This window comes from Cervus canadensis, chromosome 15 (genome assembly GCF_019320065.1).
Source record: "Cervus canadensis isolate Bull #8, Minnesota chromosome 15, ASM1932006v1, whole genome shotgun sequence".
In the NCBI taxonomy this organism is placed as follows: domain Eukaryota; kingdom Metazoa; phylum Chordata; class Mammalia; order Artiodactyla; family Cervidae; genus Cervus; species Cervus canadensis.
The window spans coordinates 50566127-50587450 of NC_057400.1; the positions used below are offsets into that span (position 1 = coordinate 50566127).

General features: G+C 44.3%; 1 protein-coding gene across 3 annotated transcripts in view; it reads left to right on the plus strand.

Moving 5' to 3' along the window:
- GORASP2 (golgi reassembly stacking protein 2) overlaps nt 1–11151 on the plus strand; it is a 28701-nt gene extending 17550 nt beyond the window's left edge. For all 3 annotated transcript variants that reach the window (XM_043487917.1, XM_043487916.1, XM_043487918.1), the window contains exons 6-10: nt 2043–2175; nt 3854–3977; nt 7205–7291; nt 8324–8434; nt 9986–11151. In XM_043487917.1, the coding sequence (XP_043343852.1) occupies nt 2043–2175; nt 3854–3977; nt 7205–7291; nt 8324–8434; nt 9986–10332 (802 nt within the window). In that variant the 3' untranslated portion in view covers nt 10333–11151. The remainder of the gene's footprint in view (nt 1–2042; nt 2176–3853; nt 3978–7204; nt 7292–8323; nt 8435–9985) is intronic.
- The last annotated feature ends 10173 nt before the right edge of the window (nt 11152–21324 follow it).

Here is a 21324-nt window from a genome sequence, read left to right on the forward strand (position 1 = left end):
CTAAGAACCTTTTTAAATTTGAGGAGTTGTTGAGCATAAGCTCGATTTATAAGAAAGGCTTGGATTTGGAAACTTCTGCCAATGTTTTTAAAAGTTCTAGTACTTGCCAGGTAAAGGATGACCTTAGTTGATGCAAACAGAGAAGGCCTCTGTTTGCCCACAATACCCTAACCCACACAACCCGAGATTCTCCAGCTGGATGTATGCTGCCACCAGAATGCTGACTTACTGTAATTTAAGAAAATGGGACAGAGAATCTGGCCTGTCTGGCAGCCGTACTTGATCAAGTTATGGTTTTTCAATGTCCAGGTTTGTCAGAAAGGTTATCTTCTCAAGGTATTCAAAATTGATTTCATTCTAGAGGGACTGTCTCATATAAACTAAATTTGCAAATAAACTTCTGTATTCATTAGAATTGTGGATTTTCAGCTTACAATAGAAAAATGCTTCCTCTCCAGTTAGAAGAATTCTTAGATCCCATTACTACCTCCTCCTTGCTTGGTGTGCATGAAATCATGGTCTAAGGAAGAGATTCTAGATGAAGTTCAACAACAAAGAACATTACTAGTTTGTTTCTTTTTAATTATGCTGACTAAATACTGTTACATGCTTGTTCTTGGCACCCTTCTTTTCTAGACTAGCAGTTTCTCTTTTTCTGTGGAAGACATTTTTCTTTTGACATGGTTTTGTGCTGTTGATCAGCTGTTGCTTTAGACAGGCCCATACACACCACCTTCTTGAGTCTGCCCCCATTTGGTATATGTGTGCCTATGGTTTTCATTCCTTCCTCAGAGGCTGACCATATTGCATTCACTACAGCAGAAAATTTTTCTTAGCTTCATTCTAGGGCCGTCTTTAAATTTTTGGAGGGCCTCTCTCTTGCCTCAAGTGCCTTCTCTACCACCACTTAGTTCTTTTGATTAATAAGTAAATTTTAAATGCATTTTGAATGTTTTTAAATGCAGCTGCCTCTGAAAGGCTTTTATTGATCAGTATATTTCATCTCTCTTCTAAATCTGAGATCCAGTTGAGTAAAAATTGCAGCTTGATGGTATAAGGGAGGAAAAGTGAGGGAACAAGTAATTTTGTAATGTGAAGCACTGTTATGGAATCAGATTCAGATAAGAAACTGCTTTCTCTCTCAGCTTTTGGTGGTGGTGGTAGTAGCCATGGAAATAATAGATGCCTTAACGGGATAGGCACAGAGGTATCTGTACATGTCCTACTCAGAAGGTACAAGTACTTTGGAAAGTATAAGCAATTATGATCGAAACATAAGTTGAAACCTGGTTGTGAAAAGTCTTAAACAGGGACTTAGAAAGGAAGAACTAATTGGCAGTTTCATCCGTAGTCCTGAGAAAGATGGGTAGATTGGCCTGGCTCTGGTCATGAGACACGCCTGATTGGGGCAGGACGGGCCCCCCGATTGACGACAGTCCCACCAGCATTGCACACAGTGCCTGAGGAGTAGTTCTCTAAAGGGAAAAGGGAAACAAGAATGTGGGAGGTCAGCAGACTGGAAAGAAGCATCATGATTGTATCTAGTTAGAAAAATGTCACTGGCGGCATTAGGATGATGAATTAGGAGAAATCAGGATTAATTTGGATTGATATGTGTTGGTTCTGAGGTAGACCTATGGGATGTGTGAATATCATTAGCATGCAAAAGTGCTTGGAACTCTTGAGTAGAAAGACTATATGTCATTCATTCAGCAAATAATCATTAAGTGTCTACCATGTTCCAGGAACTGTTAAGGCAGTAAACATAACAAGGTCTCTGCCCCCTTAACATCTTACTGGGGGAGACAGAAAATAAATATACAGTGTGTTGGATGGAGATAAATACTTGAAGGGAAATAAAGGAGAGTAAAGTTAGTGTCTGTGGTAGAGGGAAGTGTGCTTTTCATAAAGAGTGGTCAGACGAGATCTCTGATAAGAGACAGCGTTTGAAAGAATGGAGATGTGTTGTTCTGTTTCAGAACCTCAAAGAAACATAAGCTGTGATTGACAACAATAACTTTAAGAAAAAATTATTTTCTTAGCCTAGGGTGTGGCATTGGATATGGTTATTTGCATCGAATACCTACACGCCCATTTGAAGAAGGAAAGAAAATTTCTCTTCCAGGACAGATGACCGGTACACCGATTACTCCTCTTAAAGATGGGTTTACGGAGGTAAGGTAACTTTACTGCCTGTTTATGTCATAACTTTCCACCCAGATTAGTTGATGTGTGTGGTGATAGCACTTACTGAAACTGGGCAGATGAGTTAAATACTGACGAGTAGGATTTGAAGTTCTTGTAGGATACCTAGATGAGTATCCTTTGGTTCTAGATTTCAAGAAAGAGGGCAGGGCTAGAGATACAGATTTGGGAATCATCAACATAGAGAGGGTAATTTACCCAATGGACATTGATTTAGGGGAAAAAGAAAAATGGGTTGGGCTTGGGTGGGTTAGAGGAACAAGGCTGGAATCTTGACTGTTCATAGCATTTAAATGGACAGGCAGAGACAGGAGAGTTAGCAGAGAATGGTCAGGAGAAGCCCAAAGGGAGAAAGGAGAGCGTCAGGAAAGCAGGCACAGGCAGCTGTGTGAGGAACTACGGAGAAGTCAGGTGAGAGGAGGAGTGAAAAACATGTCCTGGGCTGGAGCAGGGATGCAGATACCAACTTACTGGAGAGAGAGGGTGACTGGTGCGGGAAAAGGTGATGACAGATGGTGCTTACGATTTCAAGAAACTTGATTGAGAAAGCGAGGAGAGCTAGGGGTGCAGGAACAATTACATGATCAACGTAAGGCTATTTAAGGAGTACGAGAGGTATTTGCACAGGCTTAGGGGCTTTTAAAATGTTTCCTGTGCAGGCCTTATAGGACAGTTAACTCTTGCCTGCATGAGTAAATAAAAACCAAACAATCAGAAAGAAAATGCTGCAGTTGTAAAGAAAGGGCTACTGTTATTTTATGGTTTATGGTTTGGCAATCCCTAATTCTAGAGGAAGTGAAGAAGAGCTTTGGGAATGTGTAACCTCTCCTCACCCCACCCATCATTGACTCATGGCCAGAGCCAGTGTCGTTATATATTCAGACTCCTACTATCATATATGCTGGCCCAGTCAGTGCTCTCTGCCCCTGTAAGGCTCAATGGACAGTCTGAGAAAACCAGATGGGGAAATGGCAGCTGGGGAGAAGGGCCATAATACAGGTCATGTTGAAAAGTGCCAGAGGACACTGGAGCTGGAGGAAGATGGAGGATTCAGGGGTGAAATCTGAAAAGCACCCATCCACCCATTTGTAGAGTCCATACAGATTCATTCACACCCCTACCCCATGCTCCCGAAGGTAGAGATCTAGTTCCCACATTCATTCACTGATGAGAAAAGATAAGGGGGACTCGTGACGTTAGACATCATAAGAAATTTCTAAGGAATCTTTCATGGTATTAAGACTTCAGCTGACTTCTTCCATGAACAATGAAAATTAAAAACAAAAATCTGGCTGAGAAATCGAAGAGGAAAGAAGTGGTGTTTTAACGGTTGAGTATAATCATTTTTGGCTGGCTAGGAAGGAGAAGAAAGAATCTCCTGGTTTCGAAGTGGCTAGAACAGTGTGTGTGACGGGCTACATGCCATGTGGTAAGAGACCAGAAGTGACAGGATGGGGAGATGTCTACAGCGTGACATCCGTGGCACCTATCAAAATTACGAAGGAGTATCTGAAAGCCAAAGTGCCAGGCGAAAACTTTTGACAGTTTGTACATGATCGAAAAAGTATCTGTAGGACCAGTGAGAGCCAATATGTATATTTTAAGTAAGCTTGAGTAATTTTCCTTTTTTCTTTCTGTTTTTTGGAAGGTCCAGCTGTCCTCAGTTAATCCCCCGTCTTTGTCACCACCAGGAACTACAGAAATTGAACAGAGTCTGTCTGGACTTTCTATTAGTTCAACTCCACCAGCTGTCAGTAATGTTCTCAGTACAGGTATGCAGAAAATAGATGTCTGTTTTCAGTCTGCTTTGTTTTACATGATATTCTTTTTTGTCCCAAGCTTTAGAATTTTAAAAATTAATTCCAGTGTACTTTGAAAATTATAAATGTGCTCTGCATTGACAGGCCCTGTCTGTGAAAGCTGGTAGGTACTAAATTATCACATGCATTTAAGCCTCTTCTCAGCCAGTTTTAGACTTTGGACTTGTCTGTGTTCTACCTTTAAATTGTGTTTAATTGCTTTATTTACTCAACAGATGTTTGCATATCCCCTAGATAGTGTACCCTGGGGATACAAAAGTGAGCAGTTTACCATTCCTTTCTTAGGGGCTCAGTCTTGCTCAGGGGACATGTGCCTCTCTCTTTTTCTATACTCCTTGTTCTACCTACTATACTCCATTTTTGTGTGTTTTAGGTTTTTTTCAACTTTATTGAGATGTAATTCACATAGCATATAGTTTACCCATTTCAAAGTGTACAGTTAAGTGGGGTTTTGAGTATATTTGCAGAGTTTTGCAACCATCACCTCAGTTTAGAACATTTCATTACCCCAAAAGACACCCTGCACCCACTCTTTTCCCCCGGTCCCCCAAGGCCTAGGCAATTATTAATCTACTTTCTCTTTCTAGTCTAAATATTTCATAAAATATGTGTGGTTGTCTGTGACCTTTCTCTGTGGCTTCTTTTACCTTGAATAGTGTTTTGTTTTCCAAGTTCATTGATGTCATAGCATATGTTAATACTTTATCTTTTTATGTTTAAATAATGTTCCATTGCATGGGTATGCCACATTTTGTTGATGGACATTTGGGTGGTTTCTACTTTTTGGCTATTATTGAATAATGCGGCTATGAACATTTATGTACAAGTTTTTGCATAGACATATGTTTTCGTTTTTCTTGATTATATACCCAGAAATTAGAATTGCTTGGTCACATGATACAGTTCTTAACATGGTATGTTGACATAGTTTATTTTTCCCTTTCCTTTTTTTAAATATCTTCATCATACCAAGAGTATATTATATACTCAATCAGTGTTGAATAAGTGTATAAAATACTGCCATGGTTTCATTTTATTAGTATCCTTTTATTCTTGAGCTCTTTTTTTTAATATTTGTACTCCAGATCTGCTCATATTCCACTTTGTTCTGGAATGGACTTAAAACAACCCATCAAGATGCAGTTAAGGTCAACAATATGGTCTAAATACAGATACTCATTTGTGTAAAGAGTAGTACAACAGACCCCCACCACCCAGCTTCACCAGTTATCAGTATGATGACATTCATCCCTACCCCCTAGTCTTCGCTGGGTTTTTTCCCAGCTTTATCAAGCTATAATTTGTATACCATAAAATTTATTTACTGAAAGTGTAGAATTCAATGATTTTTAGTAAATTTATGGAGTTGTGCAGTCGTCACCACAGTCTAGTTTTAGAATATTTCCTAAATGAAATTAAATATTTACGTCTTCAGTATTAAGTCATAGATACATTTGGAAGAGATTTTAAAGTTTATTTCATCAAGTAATGTTTGAGTCCTTTTTGTGAGATTGAGTTTTTTTAACTTATATTCCATCAGATATAAGAAATGGTCCTTTAGTTTATTCTTTGAATAGACTTCTCAAGGCAGCAACCCAGTCTGTGTCTGATGACTCTCACCTGTCTTTACAGTGAGAGTTCCAGTGCATGTGAGAGCTCTTCTGTTTTTAGGAGATAACTGATGTCAATTCAAGTTCCAGTTTCTATTTTAAATCTTCCCTCATACATGACAGTTATACTTGTGTTGTCTTATAAGCACATGCACTGAGATCCCTGGTCTTATTACACAATAGAGAAATGGGTTATTGAATAGTAAAAGAGGTATCAATAAATCAGAAATTCCTAAAGGAGATTGAAAGAAATCAGCATTTTCACTTTGAGTAAGTAAATTTAGCATTATGACATGAGAAACCACTTTTTGTTAGGTATTTATTTTTCAATCTTTGCTTTAATTATATTGCTGGAAAGTAGCCCAGACAGTAACTAGAAACAAAAGTATGTGTTTTTAAACAAAAAACAAAAACTTCACTGTGGATTTGAAAAACTTGTATTTTCAGAAAATGAATATATCATTTTGAAATGGCATTAATCGATATGACCCCCTAACTCTTCCTGTCTCTCTTTCTTTTTCTGCACCTCATCAGAATGCAAATTTCCTGAGGGTAGTTATTTTTATTTTCTTTATTCTGTAAGTTCCTCAGTGCCTAGAACAATGTCTTGACATATAGCAGGTGCCCACCCTGCCCCCAAACTTGAAAGACTAAACATACCAACCAACCACCCAACACCTTTGAGAATCAAATAAAACAAAGAACTCTCTTCTGATTTTTCATGCCTTCAGTTTCTGCAGAAAAGTAAATATGTGACTAAATAAATTTATAAAACTATCTGAAAATAGTTGCTTCATACTTTTAGGCACAGTTCATTCTGGCTTTAAGCAGATCTCTGTAAGACAAAATCAAAATCCATGTGCAGTATTACTGTTGTTTGCATATCAGTGAAACTTCCCACTTGAGTAGCTGGTAAATGTTAATAGATAACCTTTATTAGGTGGTATCCTAAGAGCTACTTGAATGTAAAGAACATAAACTCCTCAAGCTAACATCAGTAAAAATGGAAATGTACTAGACTTCAAAGGCATGTCACAGAACCAAGGTCAGAAGGAAATGGTGATTCAGGAAGGTCATTCTCCCCATCTCTGGAGGTCCATATGCTCTTGTCTCTTTCAGGACATCTACATCATTCTCTTTCACAGACTGGCATTCACTGCTTCACGGGGCACATAGCCTCCAGCAGCCCCAGGGTTACATGACCTTTTAGATCAGGAGCCCAATAAAGATTGACTGGAATCCTTGTATCTCATTTCCAAAATTCCAAAACAGTTTTCCAGTCCAGCCCTTCTCAGGGGTGAAACTCATGCCTGGTGTTACTTAGCTGGGGTGGGCTTACAGAGCCCCCGCCCCCTTGGCCCAGGCTCTACTAACAGCCCTTGTGAAGGGCAGAGGGCAGAGCAGGTGGGTGAGCCATGGAGTGACACAGCTACAGACCAGCTGACTGAATGAAGTCTCACTGAGGGAAGACCTGCCTGTGGCGGGAGGCTGACACTGAAGGCTGTCCAAGATGGTCTGCTCATTCTTTATCAACTGAAATGTTTCAAAGGACCTGTGCTTTTATTTTAGGTGTACCAACAGTACCATTATTGCCACCACAAGTAAACCAGTCCCTCACATCTGTGCCGCCGATGAACCCAACTACTACATTACCAGGTAAGCCACAGGAGACGTATATGTGATAGTAATAGCTTTACTGGTATTTTACATCTTAGAAACAATGAAAAAAATTTATCCCTATGTGGTGACTTCTTACATGTTTTATTCTCATTTTATCTCTGCTGTGACTTCATGATAAGTGAGAGCAACTGGCAATGAGCTGCAGTCACCAGCTTGTCAGCTGCTGAGCCCTGGGCTCCTTAAACCTAGCCCACCATCTTCTCTGCCCCCAAGCAGCCTGAGGCTGGAATAAGGAGTGTGTAGATGTTCCATTCGACAGCACTTCCTTACTTAGGGCATTCTGGTCAGTGCTTAATGAAAACGACATTGTATCCTAGAGACGAGCACTCCTTGCTTGGGTCCTCGGTAACTAATGTTAGGTGAGATTTTTGTTTATTTTGCTTATTGTTCCTAGTGAAGACTCAGTCCTTTTATCTATCAGGTAGGGATCAGATATTATTTCAGTGATCAAGTAATAGTTGGCATTGTGAGAGCCTTTAATTGTATGGCTAAAGATGTTGTTACACAGACATACTAAGCCATTAACCAAATGTGAGCGCACACAGAATGATAAAGCAAGTGTGATAAAATGTTAATATTTGAGAAATTTGAGTGAAAGATATACATGGGGATTCTTTATTACCAACTGTGAGTCTGAAATTAAAAAGGGAAAAGGAAAAAAAAAAAACGGCTGAGAGAGTGTAAACCTCAACCATCAAAGAAAATCAGTCCCATATTTGCTGAGATAAATCAGCTTCTTCTCTAAGACACTTAGGCCGGCATCATTCTTGCCCTTGGGTTCAGAGGTTTGTTTTAAGCTTTACTCACTTAGCCATCTAATCACTTAGGTGTAGAAAGATGCTTCATGGGGAGAGATTTTTGTTATCGTGGTTACTGTAGTTGTGGTACAAAACTGCCACAAGGTAAGTGGACTTCTGGTATTTTCACTTCGAAGTGGGTGGTATTTTTTTCAGTACCGCAAGGGTTTATCTTTGGTGCTTTACCTTCTGCTCTCTGCCTTCTCTTCAGGTCTGATGCCTTTACCAGCCGGTCTCCCGAGCCTGCCTGTCCTCCCCAATCTCAATCTGCCCGCCCCGCCGGTCGTGCCAGCTGTCAGCTTACCGGAACTTGTGAACCCGGGTATGTTGCCCATCTTGCCATAGGACTCTGTGTAATAAAAAGTTTTATCCAGGAAAGGCAGTCCTCTATTTCAGTCTTTTTCTGGCAAGGGCAGATTCGTTTAACAAACTACAGCTGCTTCAGATATAAATTAATCTTTTTTATTTAAAAAGGTTGAAAAAGAAGAGGAGGAAAAATGTCTTTGGGATGTTCCTCTGCCTGGCTTCCTGTCCCTCCCCCTTCCTCCCTCCTGCACCTGACAGCCCAAGCTCTGTAAAGGCCAGTTGTAGAAATAAAGAGCGGTGGTGTGGCCTCGCCGAGCTGAGTGGGATGGGAGGTGTGCAGTTCGCCCAGTGGCAGTGCATGAACTTCCTGTGATTCTCCATGTATTTTGGGCAGCTGCCACCCAGGGACTAGTGGTACCCGTGTTTTGCGTGGCTCAGGCTGGCTGGACTTGCTGCGCTTACTACTTGATAAATATTCTTCATTTTCTTAATTGAAGGATAATTGTTTTATAGAAATATTCATTATTAATGTTTTTATAATAAAAACTGCAAGGTTTTAGCTACACATAGTTAAGTTCACAGATACTCAAAGTATTTACAGCCAGGTTTTACGCACTGATGAAAATGAAGCAGCAGAGTCTCCCCAGAGTCTCTTCTTGCTAATGATCGCCCAGATTCATTGGCTTTGAGACAGCCACACGCCAGGTTACTTTTAGTTGCTGTTCTCGAGAGTTTGGCCCATCAGTGATGTCAGTGAATCATCTTATTACACCATGGTATACATTGTCATGTTTCTGTTTAGATCATAGCAGCCCCTGTTGTATATTCATTACCTGTCCTCTTTAACCTATTTTTTGTTTTTTGGCCCAATGGGCTAAGAAACAAATGAAGTCAGTAAATTCAGGCTAATGTTTACTATCTCAGCATTCCCTCTGTCCTTTTTTGCTGGGGGGCCTGTATTCTTAGACTTTTGGCTTTGCCCTTTCCCCAGGTTGACAGACTGGGCCACAGGTTGCCCAAAGCCTGTTTTACAACCTGCCTTCCTTTTGTTTCTTGAAGATGTAATACTCTTTCCCTTCACTCTGTGTTTTAAAATTCTTACAATAAATTCTGCCAAGTGTACTATAAATAGTTATCAATCAGAGGGCTTGAAAAAAGGCTGAGTACTTCTGGCTTCAGGCCTGGCCCCTGTGTCTCCTGTTCCTTGGGTCTGTCCAGAGTGCAGCTGAGAGTCAACCTACAGTTCGCTTGAAGAGCAGAGTTCTGCTCAGCACTCCGTGTGTTGCCTTGCAGGCAGATGGGCTCCTGTCCATCCTGGCTGGGAGAATCGTTTCTTCCCTGAGCTGGGCTGAGTCACACGAGGGAACCTTTCCTCTGGCCAGCTGGTCCTGTGGTGAATATTTAACTCTGTCCCAGCCTCCAGCCAAGGATAATCAGAGGTGGTGATTTGTGTTGTTGCTCCTCAGCTTCCATTTCCTTAGTGAAATGCAAATGAAAATGACTGTGTGACCGTGACTGTTGCCCTTCTGTGCTGGGAGGATGTGTCATCTCTGCCTTTTTGTCCTAGGTTTGCCGCCTCTTCCTTCCCTGCCTCCCCGAAACTTACCAGGCCTTGCCCCTCTCCCCATGCCATCCGAGTTCCTCCCGTCATTCCCTTTGGTTCCAGAGGTCTCTCCCGCAGCAGGCTCCGCAGAGCTGCTCTCCTCCGTCCCACCTGCCGGCAGCCCATCCTCCGACCCCGTCCTGACCACTGCACGGGCAGACGCCGCCTCCGCACTCACTGTGGACGTGACACCCCCCGCTCCCAAGGCCCCGGCCACTGTAGAGGACAGAGTCAGCGACTCCGCCCCAGCCAGCGAGAAGCCCATCTCAGCGGTTACGGTTACAGATGCATTTGCCTCTGAGTCACCTTAGCTTTGGACTGGTCTTCAGAATTGGCATGGTGTGTCTGTTTCACCACAGGAGCGTGTCTGGAAATGCAAACTCTCTTTAATTTCATACTAGTTTGTACCGTTTCTGTAGGCATCCTGTACATAATTCTAAGGGAAAACTCAGCAAGAGGATGTGGGCTTGTATTCTGCCAAGTGGGAGTGCGGCTCACGGGCCGGGGAGGGAAACGTCAGGAAGTGCTTGTATTTTAAAACAACCAAAAAGAATTGTAAGGGTGGCTTGCTGCCAGGTTTCCACTGCCATTCTTGGGGGTGTAGCTCTTTGGGAAAGGGGGTGACGGGGTGTTCACTCGGTGTTCACGGGGTGTTCACCTGTCCTCCTGCTGCTCCTTCTGTAAGAAAATGTAATATTTTATGCCTAATACCCACTCGCAACATTTCTTGTATTTTGTAAATCATTTGCAAGAATGCAGACCACCTCACTAAGCCGTGAAACGAAAAGATATTTTACTTTTGGTCTCTGTGAGTCACATCTCTATTAAGGTTTACACGAAAATTCCAACAGAGGATGTTATTAAAGTTAACACAATGTGCACTATTAATTGAACATCTTTTTATTCAGCCTATACACAGATCCTTCTTTTGAGCTCTCAAAAGTACTCAGACAACATTTTATAACTGCTGCTGTTGCTTTATACGTCCACTAAAAAATGGCATTTAAAAAGAAATAAAAGAGATGTTGCACAGTTTTAAACCAGAAGGTGGCACTTTGTAGCTACTTACAATATTATAGCTGTACTGGGAAGCATAGATACAGCAATAAATTACAGTACTTTTGCTTTTCTTCTTGTGGTACATTTAAATTACAACTCCTGATTGCCATGGTGCATTCATTAATCTCTAGTGCATCACAATGCATTCCTGTAATTCCATGTCTGATCTTTGCTTTCTCCTAAATTTTCTAAGAGATGGTAAGTTATGTGGAATTGATTTATTGAATGAAATTAAATGCATATTATATCTCTGCTTCTTAAATAAGATGAAAGTGATTCATCAGTTATTGACCTGGCAATGGCTTGAATGTTGCCGAGGAGCAGCGAGTAGAACAGGGCTGCTGAAACCCACCTGGAAACTAGAGTTATCAATGACCACCAGTTTTTAGGATAGATCCATCTCCAAGGCCAGGTTTCTATTTGAAGTAAATGACAAAAGCAGGCTCCAGCTCAGGTAAAGTTGAGCAAGTTGTTATTTCTAAAAGATATTCATGTTTTTTAAAAAATGTTAAGGAGCTACCTTAATGGGAAGCAAGTAAGTAAGTTTGAGCTTTAAAGACAAATTTTTTAACAGTAGATTTTCCAGAGCAGTGATTCCAAACTCTTGTGAGGTCAGAGTTCTCATCTGAGGATGACGGCAGCCCTGGACCATCTTCCCAGAACAGGGTCTATAAGCATATAAAAAACACTGAGCTTTGGGGATAGAGGGATTCTCAGCATTCACCTGGAAGATGGGCACAGACTTGGCCCAGACAGGCTCCTCGGGACTTCCTCAGATGGAAAACACTTACTTTAGATACTCTCTTCTTCCTTAAGCTGTGTTGTTTTTTTTTTTTTTTTACACGGCGTATTCTATTTCAGGGGCCAGAAACACAGATGTGAAAGAGTGTCGCTACCATGAGACCACTCACCGTGACCTTTTAGAGGGGATGCTGTCGGTGGTCAGTCCCCTGGGTACTTGAGGATAGCGCTGTACACATTGAGATGAGCCCTCAGTGAGGATGACAGTCGAATTATCTTTGAACCTCTGGGTCACTCAGGGTGCGAGTTTATGCCAGAGGCATGAGGCAGTGATGGGGAGAACGGAGAAGGCTGGTTTGAATAGAGTCAGTTATCAGAACAACTCTCAAAATACAGTGGCTTAAGCACAGTCTTAATTTCTCACCCATGGTTGGTTTTGTTGGTTTTGTTGTTCTTTGCTGCGGTGCATGGTCTCTCTCTAGTTGCAGGGGGTTGAGCGGGGTGCTTCTCTCTAGTTGTAGCTTAGCTGCCCTGTGGGATTTTAATTCCCCAACCAGGGATCGAATCTATGTCCCCTGCATTGGAAGGCAGATTCTTAAGCAGTGGACCACCAGGACCATTGCTCTGGCCCACGTTCAGAGTCGGAGACGGTCAAGCTGAGGCAGGACCGACCTTTGGTAATGTCGGAGACCGCAGCTCCTGTCCTGTAGTGCTGCTTAGTGTGGTTTTCACTTCCACGGTCATCACGTGGGCCCAGGTGGCAGCCAGGAGCCCCGCCATCCCCTCCTCATTCTAGCCAGAAGAAAAGGGCCAGCCCCCTTCTCTGGGGGACAGTTCAGAGAGGTTTCACGCAGCACCGTGGCTTACATTCTTCAGGCTGTTGTGGAGTAATATGGCTGAAAGGCTGAAGCAAGAAGGCTGTGCTGCAGGAACTGAGGAGGAAGCGGTGACTAGTAAGGCTCCATGCGCACCCTCCACACAGTGCCCCCGTCTGCTGAAGATTCGATGGAGGCACTCTGCCAGGGTGCTGGGCAGAAACAGGAAGATTTCTGAGAGGACGTGACTTGAAGAACTGTGCAGGCAAAGGAGGGGCAGAGACCATTTGAGGCTTGAGGAATGGTGAGGAGTGGAGCACATGGGGGGCTGGGTCCTGAATGCCGGCCTAGGGAGTAGGGGTTTTGTCTTAAAAACAGGAGTCGCTGGAGGATTTCCTTTAGACAAGCTCATCTGCATCTGAGGAAGCCTGTCTAGTAGTGGAGGATATCGGGGCGGCCAGCCCTGAAATGAGCGGACAGAGGAGACTCAGGAGGTCGCTGTCATCTGAAGGCCGTGTTGGTAGCTGGCAGTAAGTCTGTGATGATGATGACTTTATCTTTCTTCTCTGTGTTCCTGTTTTATGCTTAGTCCCTTACTAAATTTGCTTGCTTTAGAACAGTCAGCTTTAGATCATTTCCTAAAAACTGAAAAAGACCTTCCCCATTTGTGAGGCTGTAGTAAAATGGCTCTGCCTCGGCCTGAGGGTAAAGGCCTCTTGTTTAATTATCTGACCACCCAGCAAGGGGATCAAATTAGAACCACCTCTCAGAGTATGGATTCCTGGGCCCCTGAGTTCTGAAAAGCTTTCCAGGGGATGAGAATCACTACACACTGACATTTGTTTCCTTCATTGTACCTGCCCCTCCCCAGCACCAATTAGCAGCAGGCCCTGAACCACATCCTAGGTGTTCATTGAGACAGGCTGGTCTATAATCTGAAGCAATAAGGCAATAGAAAGTCCATTGTCTACTGAGACATTTTCACCACTTAGCAAAGTGCACATGTTGGAGAAGGGGTCCTTTTATCAATGATACCATTTGCAGTGGATCTTGGAAGAACAGTTTGTGGTCTTGCTAACCAGTGTGTTCCTTTATAAGCTCCTTGCATATGAGCCAATAACTACAAGAATAGGGAAATAACACCAAAGCCACAGGCCAGCAGAATGGTAGGTGAAGCTGCTCCCCGGCTTGCAGTGCTCTGAGAGCTGGAGAGGGACAGAGACACAGATGTTCATGGGGATGGGGCCTGCAACAGAGGCACCCGCAGGCTGCAGGGCTGAGGACACAGTTCTTGTCTATTAAAGAGCAGCTCAGGACTGACCAGCGTAGGCAAAGCTGCCTCTTCAGGGGGTTACACAAGCACAATGCCCTCTGGCCGGTCTTCGCCAGTGCAAACAAAACGAGAGCACACACCATCCATGGGTGGGTGTGGCCTGGGGGCTCTGTGTTACCAGAGTTAAGAGTGCACCATGCTTCCTGGCACTCCTGGATGGAAACAGGCCCCGGCTTTTGGGGTGAGTACTGAAACGGGGAGCTGAGCCAGCCCTGTGCAAAGCCCTCTGCAGGATAGTCTACCCAGGGAACAAGAGGTAGCAAACTGACTTCCCTCATACACCTTTGAGCCGCCCTGTACATATTTAAATGTGAATTAATTGCCAAATTCCAAAACCAGAAAATTTCACATAAGCCCAGATTTCTGGTTTCTCTTGCCCATCATCTGGCAACACTAGGTCCTCAGCCCCACAAGGAAGCAAGCCCCCCTTGAGCCGACACCCACCAGTTTGCCACCTGGCCTGCTGGTTTCTGCCACTTGCCTGGTCCAGAGGCATCTGAAGTTACAATGTATCAAGTATTGTCCTGGTGGAGATGAGAGGGAAGCCTGGGCTTCAAAAAGCTGGAGGGTCCAGAACATAGGGAATTCGGGATCAGAAAACAAGATTTTTCATGGACTTCATTGTTTTCGATCCGTGAGTTATGGTGAAATGGTTGCTAAGGTTGACAGAATTTGAAGCAGTCACTTAAACTCTAAACCTTGGGGAGAAATAGGTCTCTGGACAGTGACCAAGATGATGACAGGGATTTGGGTTTCCCTAACCTCTCCCGGAAGCCAAGTCTGGGACAAAAACCCCTTAGTTGAATTTACCTTGACAACCAAATCTATTGAAATATGTCGGTTCTCTGTTTTAGGGACCAAGGAGTATGTAATGAGAGGCCCTGCCGGAATTCCCAAGTGGCTTCCTTGCCCTCCATGCTGTGGCCTCGAATCCTGGTGAGAGGGAAGCTGCTTAGAGTTGTCCAGCTCTGGCCAGTCTGGCCCAGTTTGAGACTGGAACTAGTAATGTTCACCTGAGGTTGGGTGTGTGGGGGAAGCATCTTCAAGGAACACCTGCATTAGGGTGCCTCGGGTGAGGGGACTTCTCATTTCTTACACACTTTTATATCAGCAGAATTTTTAAAAATGCATTTGAATTACTTTTCAGTCAACAAGAACAACAGGGTTATTTTTCATGTAAAGGAGAAATGGGACTGGAAGAGCCAGGACTGCCTAGCCTGGGGGAGGGGAAGGTGCTGGCCTTCTCCAGTGGCATTTAAAAGCTCCCTGCTAAGAAATCTCTTAGATTAAAATTATTAGTGATGTTTGCTTTAATAGACCTGTACTTTGATGATCTGCAACACTATTTTGTGTTTGTAAGTCAGTTTGGCCAGAAATGTCCCTGTGTGGTTCAGGCAGCTCTACTGAGCACAGAGACATGATGGCAAGAGTTCACATTGTCTCTAGGGATCCCTTCTGGCACTTAGATCTCCGGAAATCATGTTAGCTGTCAGGTACATGAAGTATTCGCAGTTCTAACATTGTTTAATTTGAGATCAGCAACTGAACAACCTGTGTGCTTTGGGGTGGTGGAGAACATAAATGTGAGAGCAAATTCCATCTGTCTTTAGTTGGGGAGCTGAATAAAATAAAAAAGAAACAGGTTCCTATTGCCTAAATCCAGGGGCTCAGAGCTCAGTCTGATTGTAATAAACAAAGCAAAACTTGGTCTCTGCAAAGTTTTTGTTTTTCTTTTCCTGGAATGACCAGAAATAAAAAGGGCATGTAGCCTCAGAGATAGTGAAATATATTTTTCCAAATTCAGATCTCTATTAGGAAAATGGTGTCACCTGAGGTGAAAACCCCACCAGCTGGGGGTCTTCTGGAGAGGACAGATGAGGGGTGACAGTGGGCATGGAAGAGGCAGAAGAGAGAGAGAGAAGAGGGGCCCTGGGCAGGCACAGGTTCTGGGTTTGACCCCATGGACTGGCGTTGCCAAATGTACAGGGAAGACATTTTTGTTTTCTAATTTTATTACCTACATATTTATTTTAACATGTGTTGAAAAAATAGATCTGCTTCCTAGGATGAGTCTAAAGTAGCTTCCTTTATCAGCTTTATTGAGAAAACGGAATCAACTTAAAGAGAAGTATTTAGTTGACAGCAGGTATTAAGCAGGGCAATTATTTCTTCAATCCTCCCTGCCCTCCCAGTAGGTGGTACTGATATCTCCATTTACCAAGTAAGTAACCTCCAGTTCACACAGTGGAAGCTTTAGGATAGGAGCTGCCTCCCGGTAGGTCTGTCTGCTCCCACGTCTCAGTTCTGTTACCACACACCGATTAGGAGCCGTAGAACCCAACACTGACTTTCGTCCAGTAACTTCTGTTGTCTCCAAGGCCACGTGGAGCCGCCAGGTGGCGCCGCGAACCTGGGAAAGCCGCGCCCCGTCGGAGGCCGCGGGGTCTCCGGGCCAACCTCGCAGGGCCCTTGGGCGGGGCTGGGACGTCGCGGGAGCGGCCCCGAGGGTGGGGACGTGTTTTTTTTCTTTGGAAAAGGGCTCGCTGGGAGTTAGTCCCTTACTTTCCTTCCACCGCAGACAGGTTTAGCTGGGTGGGGATGTAGAAAAGCCTGGGTGCATTCACCAAAAGGAGTCCCTTTGCAACACAATTTTAAAGTAAAGATATCAGCCTGAGGCTTGTTAAGATAGAAATGAAAAGTCCTACAGGTGACTGTGAACCCCTCATACTTCCAAAAAACATCAGAAGTCGACATCCTGATTGGGGGTGGGGGGTGGTTTTTGCTTCCATCATTCCCAGACACATCCTCCCTTACCCTCGACCCCCAATCCCAGGCTCCCCACCCTGAGGTTAGAGCCTGGCTCACTGGTAGTGAGTGAACCTCCGGCCTCCCAACAAGCCTCCGCTCATCCGCCCCACGGCTCCACGAAGGAACACGTGCCTGCCTCACAGGCCCCGGGCACACCTCGTGGAGCAGCCGGCTTGGGCCCAGGCGGCCTGAATTCAAAGGCCTCCCCCTCCCCACGCTGCTGACAACGAGCAATGAGATGCGTGTATAAGGCACGAGGAGCACGCGCGGGTGGGAGCTCCGCGGGCCGAGGCCTGAGCCGGCTTCCGGGGAGGTGCCTTCTGCGCCTTGGAGGAAGGAGAGAGGCTCCCGGGCCAAGTGGAAGCCCGCTGTCGTCAGAGGCAGCAGCATCCGCAGTGCCGTGAAGGTAGGTGGCACTCAGGGTGTTCTGGAACCGCACATCGCGCCGGGTGGCTGGAATGGGAAGGGCGACGTCTGGAGTGGCGGCAGGTGCGGATGGGGCTGCAGAAAGGGCCTGGGGAACCCAGGAGTTCAGACTACATTACTGGGGAGTCGATAAAAGCTGTTTTGTTTTTGCAAGGAAGTAAAGAGTTTGTCTCTTACAAAGATCAGAGGTTTAAAAATCTTACCTTTTAGCAAGCTTTTTAAAAATGAAATATGTGGAACATAGGCTTAAAAACGAAAAACTGGGATGGAACTGCTGGTTGCTGCCGTCTGAGCAGGAGAGAAAGGTGTGGGTGGCATCTCTGAGGAGAGGAGCCCCAGCTCCCCCAGAGCTGCACGGCCTGAGGGAAAACTAAGATTTCGTCTTGTCTACAAAGAGAATCAAGCCCAGAGAAGTGCTGTGCTGCCCCGGCCTCCTGCCTCCCAGCCCACCCCGTTCCCACCCCCAGCGCCTGCTCTCTGGAGGCCGGGGCTCCCCTCACTGTCTCCTGGTTTGTGGAGGTCTGGGGAAAGCCAGAAGCCCAGCGGGGTGAGGCCTCTTCATCTTCTGCGGTCCCTCTCCAGGCAAGGCAACCCTTTACACCTGGGCGCAGAAAAGCAGTTCCCCACCAGTGCTTTTCAGCCCTGCGTGCCTAAAAACAAAATACCCATATGCCTGTGGCTGGGGGAGACGGGGGGCGGGGGCTCAGAGATCATCTCCCTCAGTTCCTCATGTTACAGACAAAGCGTGAAATCTGGAGAGGTTAAATGATTCTCCCTCAGGCTCACAGTTGTAGAGATGGTAGAAAGCTGGGCCTGGTACCCTGGTGGAAATAATCTTCTGTTGTCTTGGCCTGTAGCGACTAAAGGCAAGGTTTCAGTTCCCCGCCAAAGACTGAGGTTGAGTCGTGGCAGAGAGAGCCAAATCCTAACCACTAGACCACTGGTCAGTGACAAGGTCCTAGCCCCATGGCTTTGCAGAAAAGAATTCCTACAAAGAGAGTGTTTTTTAAAAGGAAAAGAGTACAGTATGTGTGGATAGATGCACAGGTGGACTCAGAGTCTCACCCTCCTGGTTGTTTGATTCACTTTTGTGGGACATTTCTTCTGGGTTTCCTTTGGCCAGTCGTCCTGATTAGCCTGGTTCTGAGCCCGTACTTGGTATATCTCAGGATCCTCCCATGGGTGCCTGGGTGTGCATCTCAAGGCCTATGGGTAGATTTCGCATCATACCGCTTCTGATCTCCAAGGAGCTTTCTAGTTATTCTGGAGTGGGGGGCGGGGGGCATCTATCTACCTCCTGCCTCAAAAATAGGAATCTTTCATTTCAGGCAGCAGGGGAGCTGGGGTAGAGGAGGTAAGCTCAAGGGCCCGTGCTCGCACATAGGGGATGCTCTTAGCTCACACCAGAGCTAACAGTACCCTCATTTTATCCAAATTTAAAATGCCAGTGATTTTGTCAACAATGAGACAGTGTAGTCATCAGGACTCTTAGTTGAGATAACCCAGTTAGAAGCAGCCTAGTCACTCGGTGGCCATTTAACCCTGGGCCCCTGGAGGAGCTTCTGGGGCTAGTGGGGAGCCATGTGGCAGCTGCTCTCTCTGGGTCCTGGCGTCTTTCCACCCCTGCAGACTGGAGGGTGAATGCACGTGGAGCGGATGATTCCTGTGAGAAAGAGCTGCAGCAGTGTGACATTTGAGGCGGGGAGGCCGCCTCTGAGGTTGTACCATCTGTTGTCGCACACTGGTGGCAGGGTTTAATCGCCCTGTCGGGTTTAATCGCCTCTGCAACACCTAGCACATCACTGGCTCACAGCAGGCACCTGACCTCTGCTGAATGAGCCACCAAGATATGTCCTCACGTAGCTGGGAGTCTAGCCGTGGGACCCAGATGAGAGCGAGTCCATGCGGTGAACGTTAGAGCCGGACGAGCAGCAGAGGGCGCCCACCCCAGGCCCGGTACCCTCAACAGGGATGTGAGGGGAGGAGGACATGCCTTCCTGGAGGAAATAAAGAATGGGGGTTACAGTGAAGACCACAATCCTCCCCGCTTCCAGGGGCGGGAGCTGCCGGTGGGCACGAGGAGGGTCTAGTGGAGATGTGCTGTTCTAGTGACCAAGGGTGAGGAAGGGTGAGGGCCGCTCTCCGCTGCCCTAACGCCCAGGCCAGGCTCTTTCCTGTCTGATGGGGGGTGGCGTGCAGAGTTCAAAACAATGGGCTGGTTTCGATTTATGACTGGGGCTTCCCAGGTGGGTCAGTGGTAAGGAACCTGCCTGCCAATGCAGGAGCTGCAGTAGACGCAGGTTTGATTGCTGGGCCAGGAAGATCCCCTGGAGAAGGAAATGGCAACCCACTCCAGTATTCTTGCCTGAAAAATAGGGGACTTAGCTCTTTGCTCAAGAGGAACCAGTAAGTTATGGGAAGGAATTAAATCTAAAGAAAGTCTGATGGGATTCTCACTTTCAAAAGGTGATATTCAGAGGTTTATTCTTTTGCTTACAACAGGTTGGGAGAATTCATAAAACTTCTTAACACTGAGAAAAATAAAAACCTTGAAGTATCTGAACATGTGAGAAACTAGCAGCTCTTTGTTGGCTTAGGAGAACGGAGTGGTGTCTGGAAAGAAATGCATTAGATGAATATTGGCAAAGGTATCAATAACATAATCATGGAGGGATTTAAGTTCATACTTGTAATAAAAATGACTCAAGTTATTTGAGTACCTTTTTGGAGAATTACCAGGAAAGATTTTTGTCTTAAGTGATTTCCAATTTTCCACAACTAAGATTTGTTAAGAAGTTTCTCTTTTGAAGAGTCAGGGAGAGGGAATTCCCTTGTGGTCCAGTGGCTAAGACTCTGTGCTCCTGATACAGGGGGGCTGGGTTCGATCCCTGGTTAGGTAACTAGATCCCACATGCCACAACTAAGACTATATGCAGCCAAAAAAAAAAAAAAGAGTCAGGGAGAATGGATATCATTATATCTATGAGCTGCTTCAGAGTAGAATTCCCTAAATACTCAGAGTATTGCCAGCTATTATTGTCAATATTCTCAGCTTTCAGCTCAAAGTATGCTTTGGTACATTTGATAATTTGGGGGGGTATGACTCTGTCACATTATTTCATCTCCAAAGTGAAGAGTTTTTAAAGTGTTATTTTAGTTTTTTATACTAGAGTAGCATAGACTTTGACTTTTTACACACCTCTTTTTATTTTTTTCAGTAGCGTTTATCACATTATGTTACCACAATGTAGTTTCACTTTTGTGTGTGTGACCTAGTGTTTCCTCTGTTGGATTCTATGCTCCAGAAGGACACTTTGCTTTCTTCCACATTGTCAGACTCCAGAGTGTCTGACATAAACTGTATGTTCTGTAAATTCAGGAATTTCTAGATTAAGTTAGACAAGAACCCATTTTGCAGCATCCCTGTGTTATTTTCTAAATACTCAAAAAGCATTTGTAAACATTGGGATTCTCATGTAGTGGTTTATATCATTTAAAAGATACCTTTTCATGATATAAAAATTTTATGGTCTAAAGGTTTTGAAGTCATACAGAGTCTGTTCTCTTATCACTGTGGAATTATGTTATTAATCAATATAAAAAGATATTTGAAAATAACATTTTCACATATTTTCAAGTGCAATGTGACTTTTATCAAGAGAGATCTTTGACTTAGCCATTGAAAGCCTCACTAAAGACTGAAAAAACAAAGAGTAATTGCAGAGGAGAAAGCATTTAAATGAGAAATTAATATCAAACATATTTTCTAAATGTTGCACCTTATTTTATGTTTACAGTGGCACCTGGCTTATAGTCTGTGGGAACTTGAATTTGTATCCTGTTGTTATGTAAAGATTGTATAAATCTTAATTGTATTAAATTGTGTTCATTGTGCCTTTTAGGCCCTCTGCTGTATCCACTGTATCCTCCTGTTTTTCTGTCTATCCTTCTATTAATTTTTGAGAGTTTGATAATGAAACTCCAACTAAACTTTATCTATTTGAAAAACTAATTGTAGTGGAACTATATGTAACTTTGTTCTGTATTTTCCAAGTCTCCTATAAATGTGTTACCATACTTCCATATTTAACAAATAAAAAAGAAAAATAACTTATTTAAAA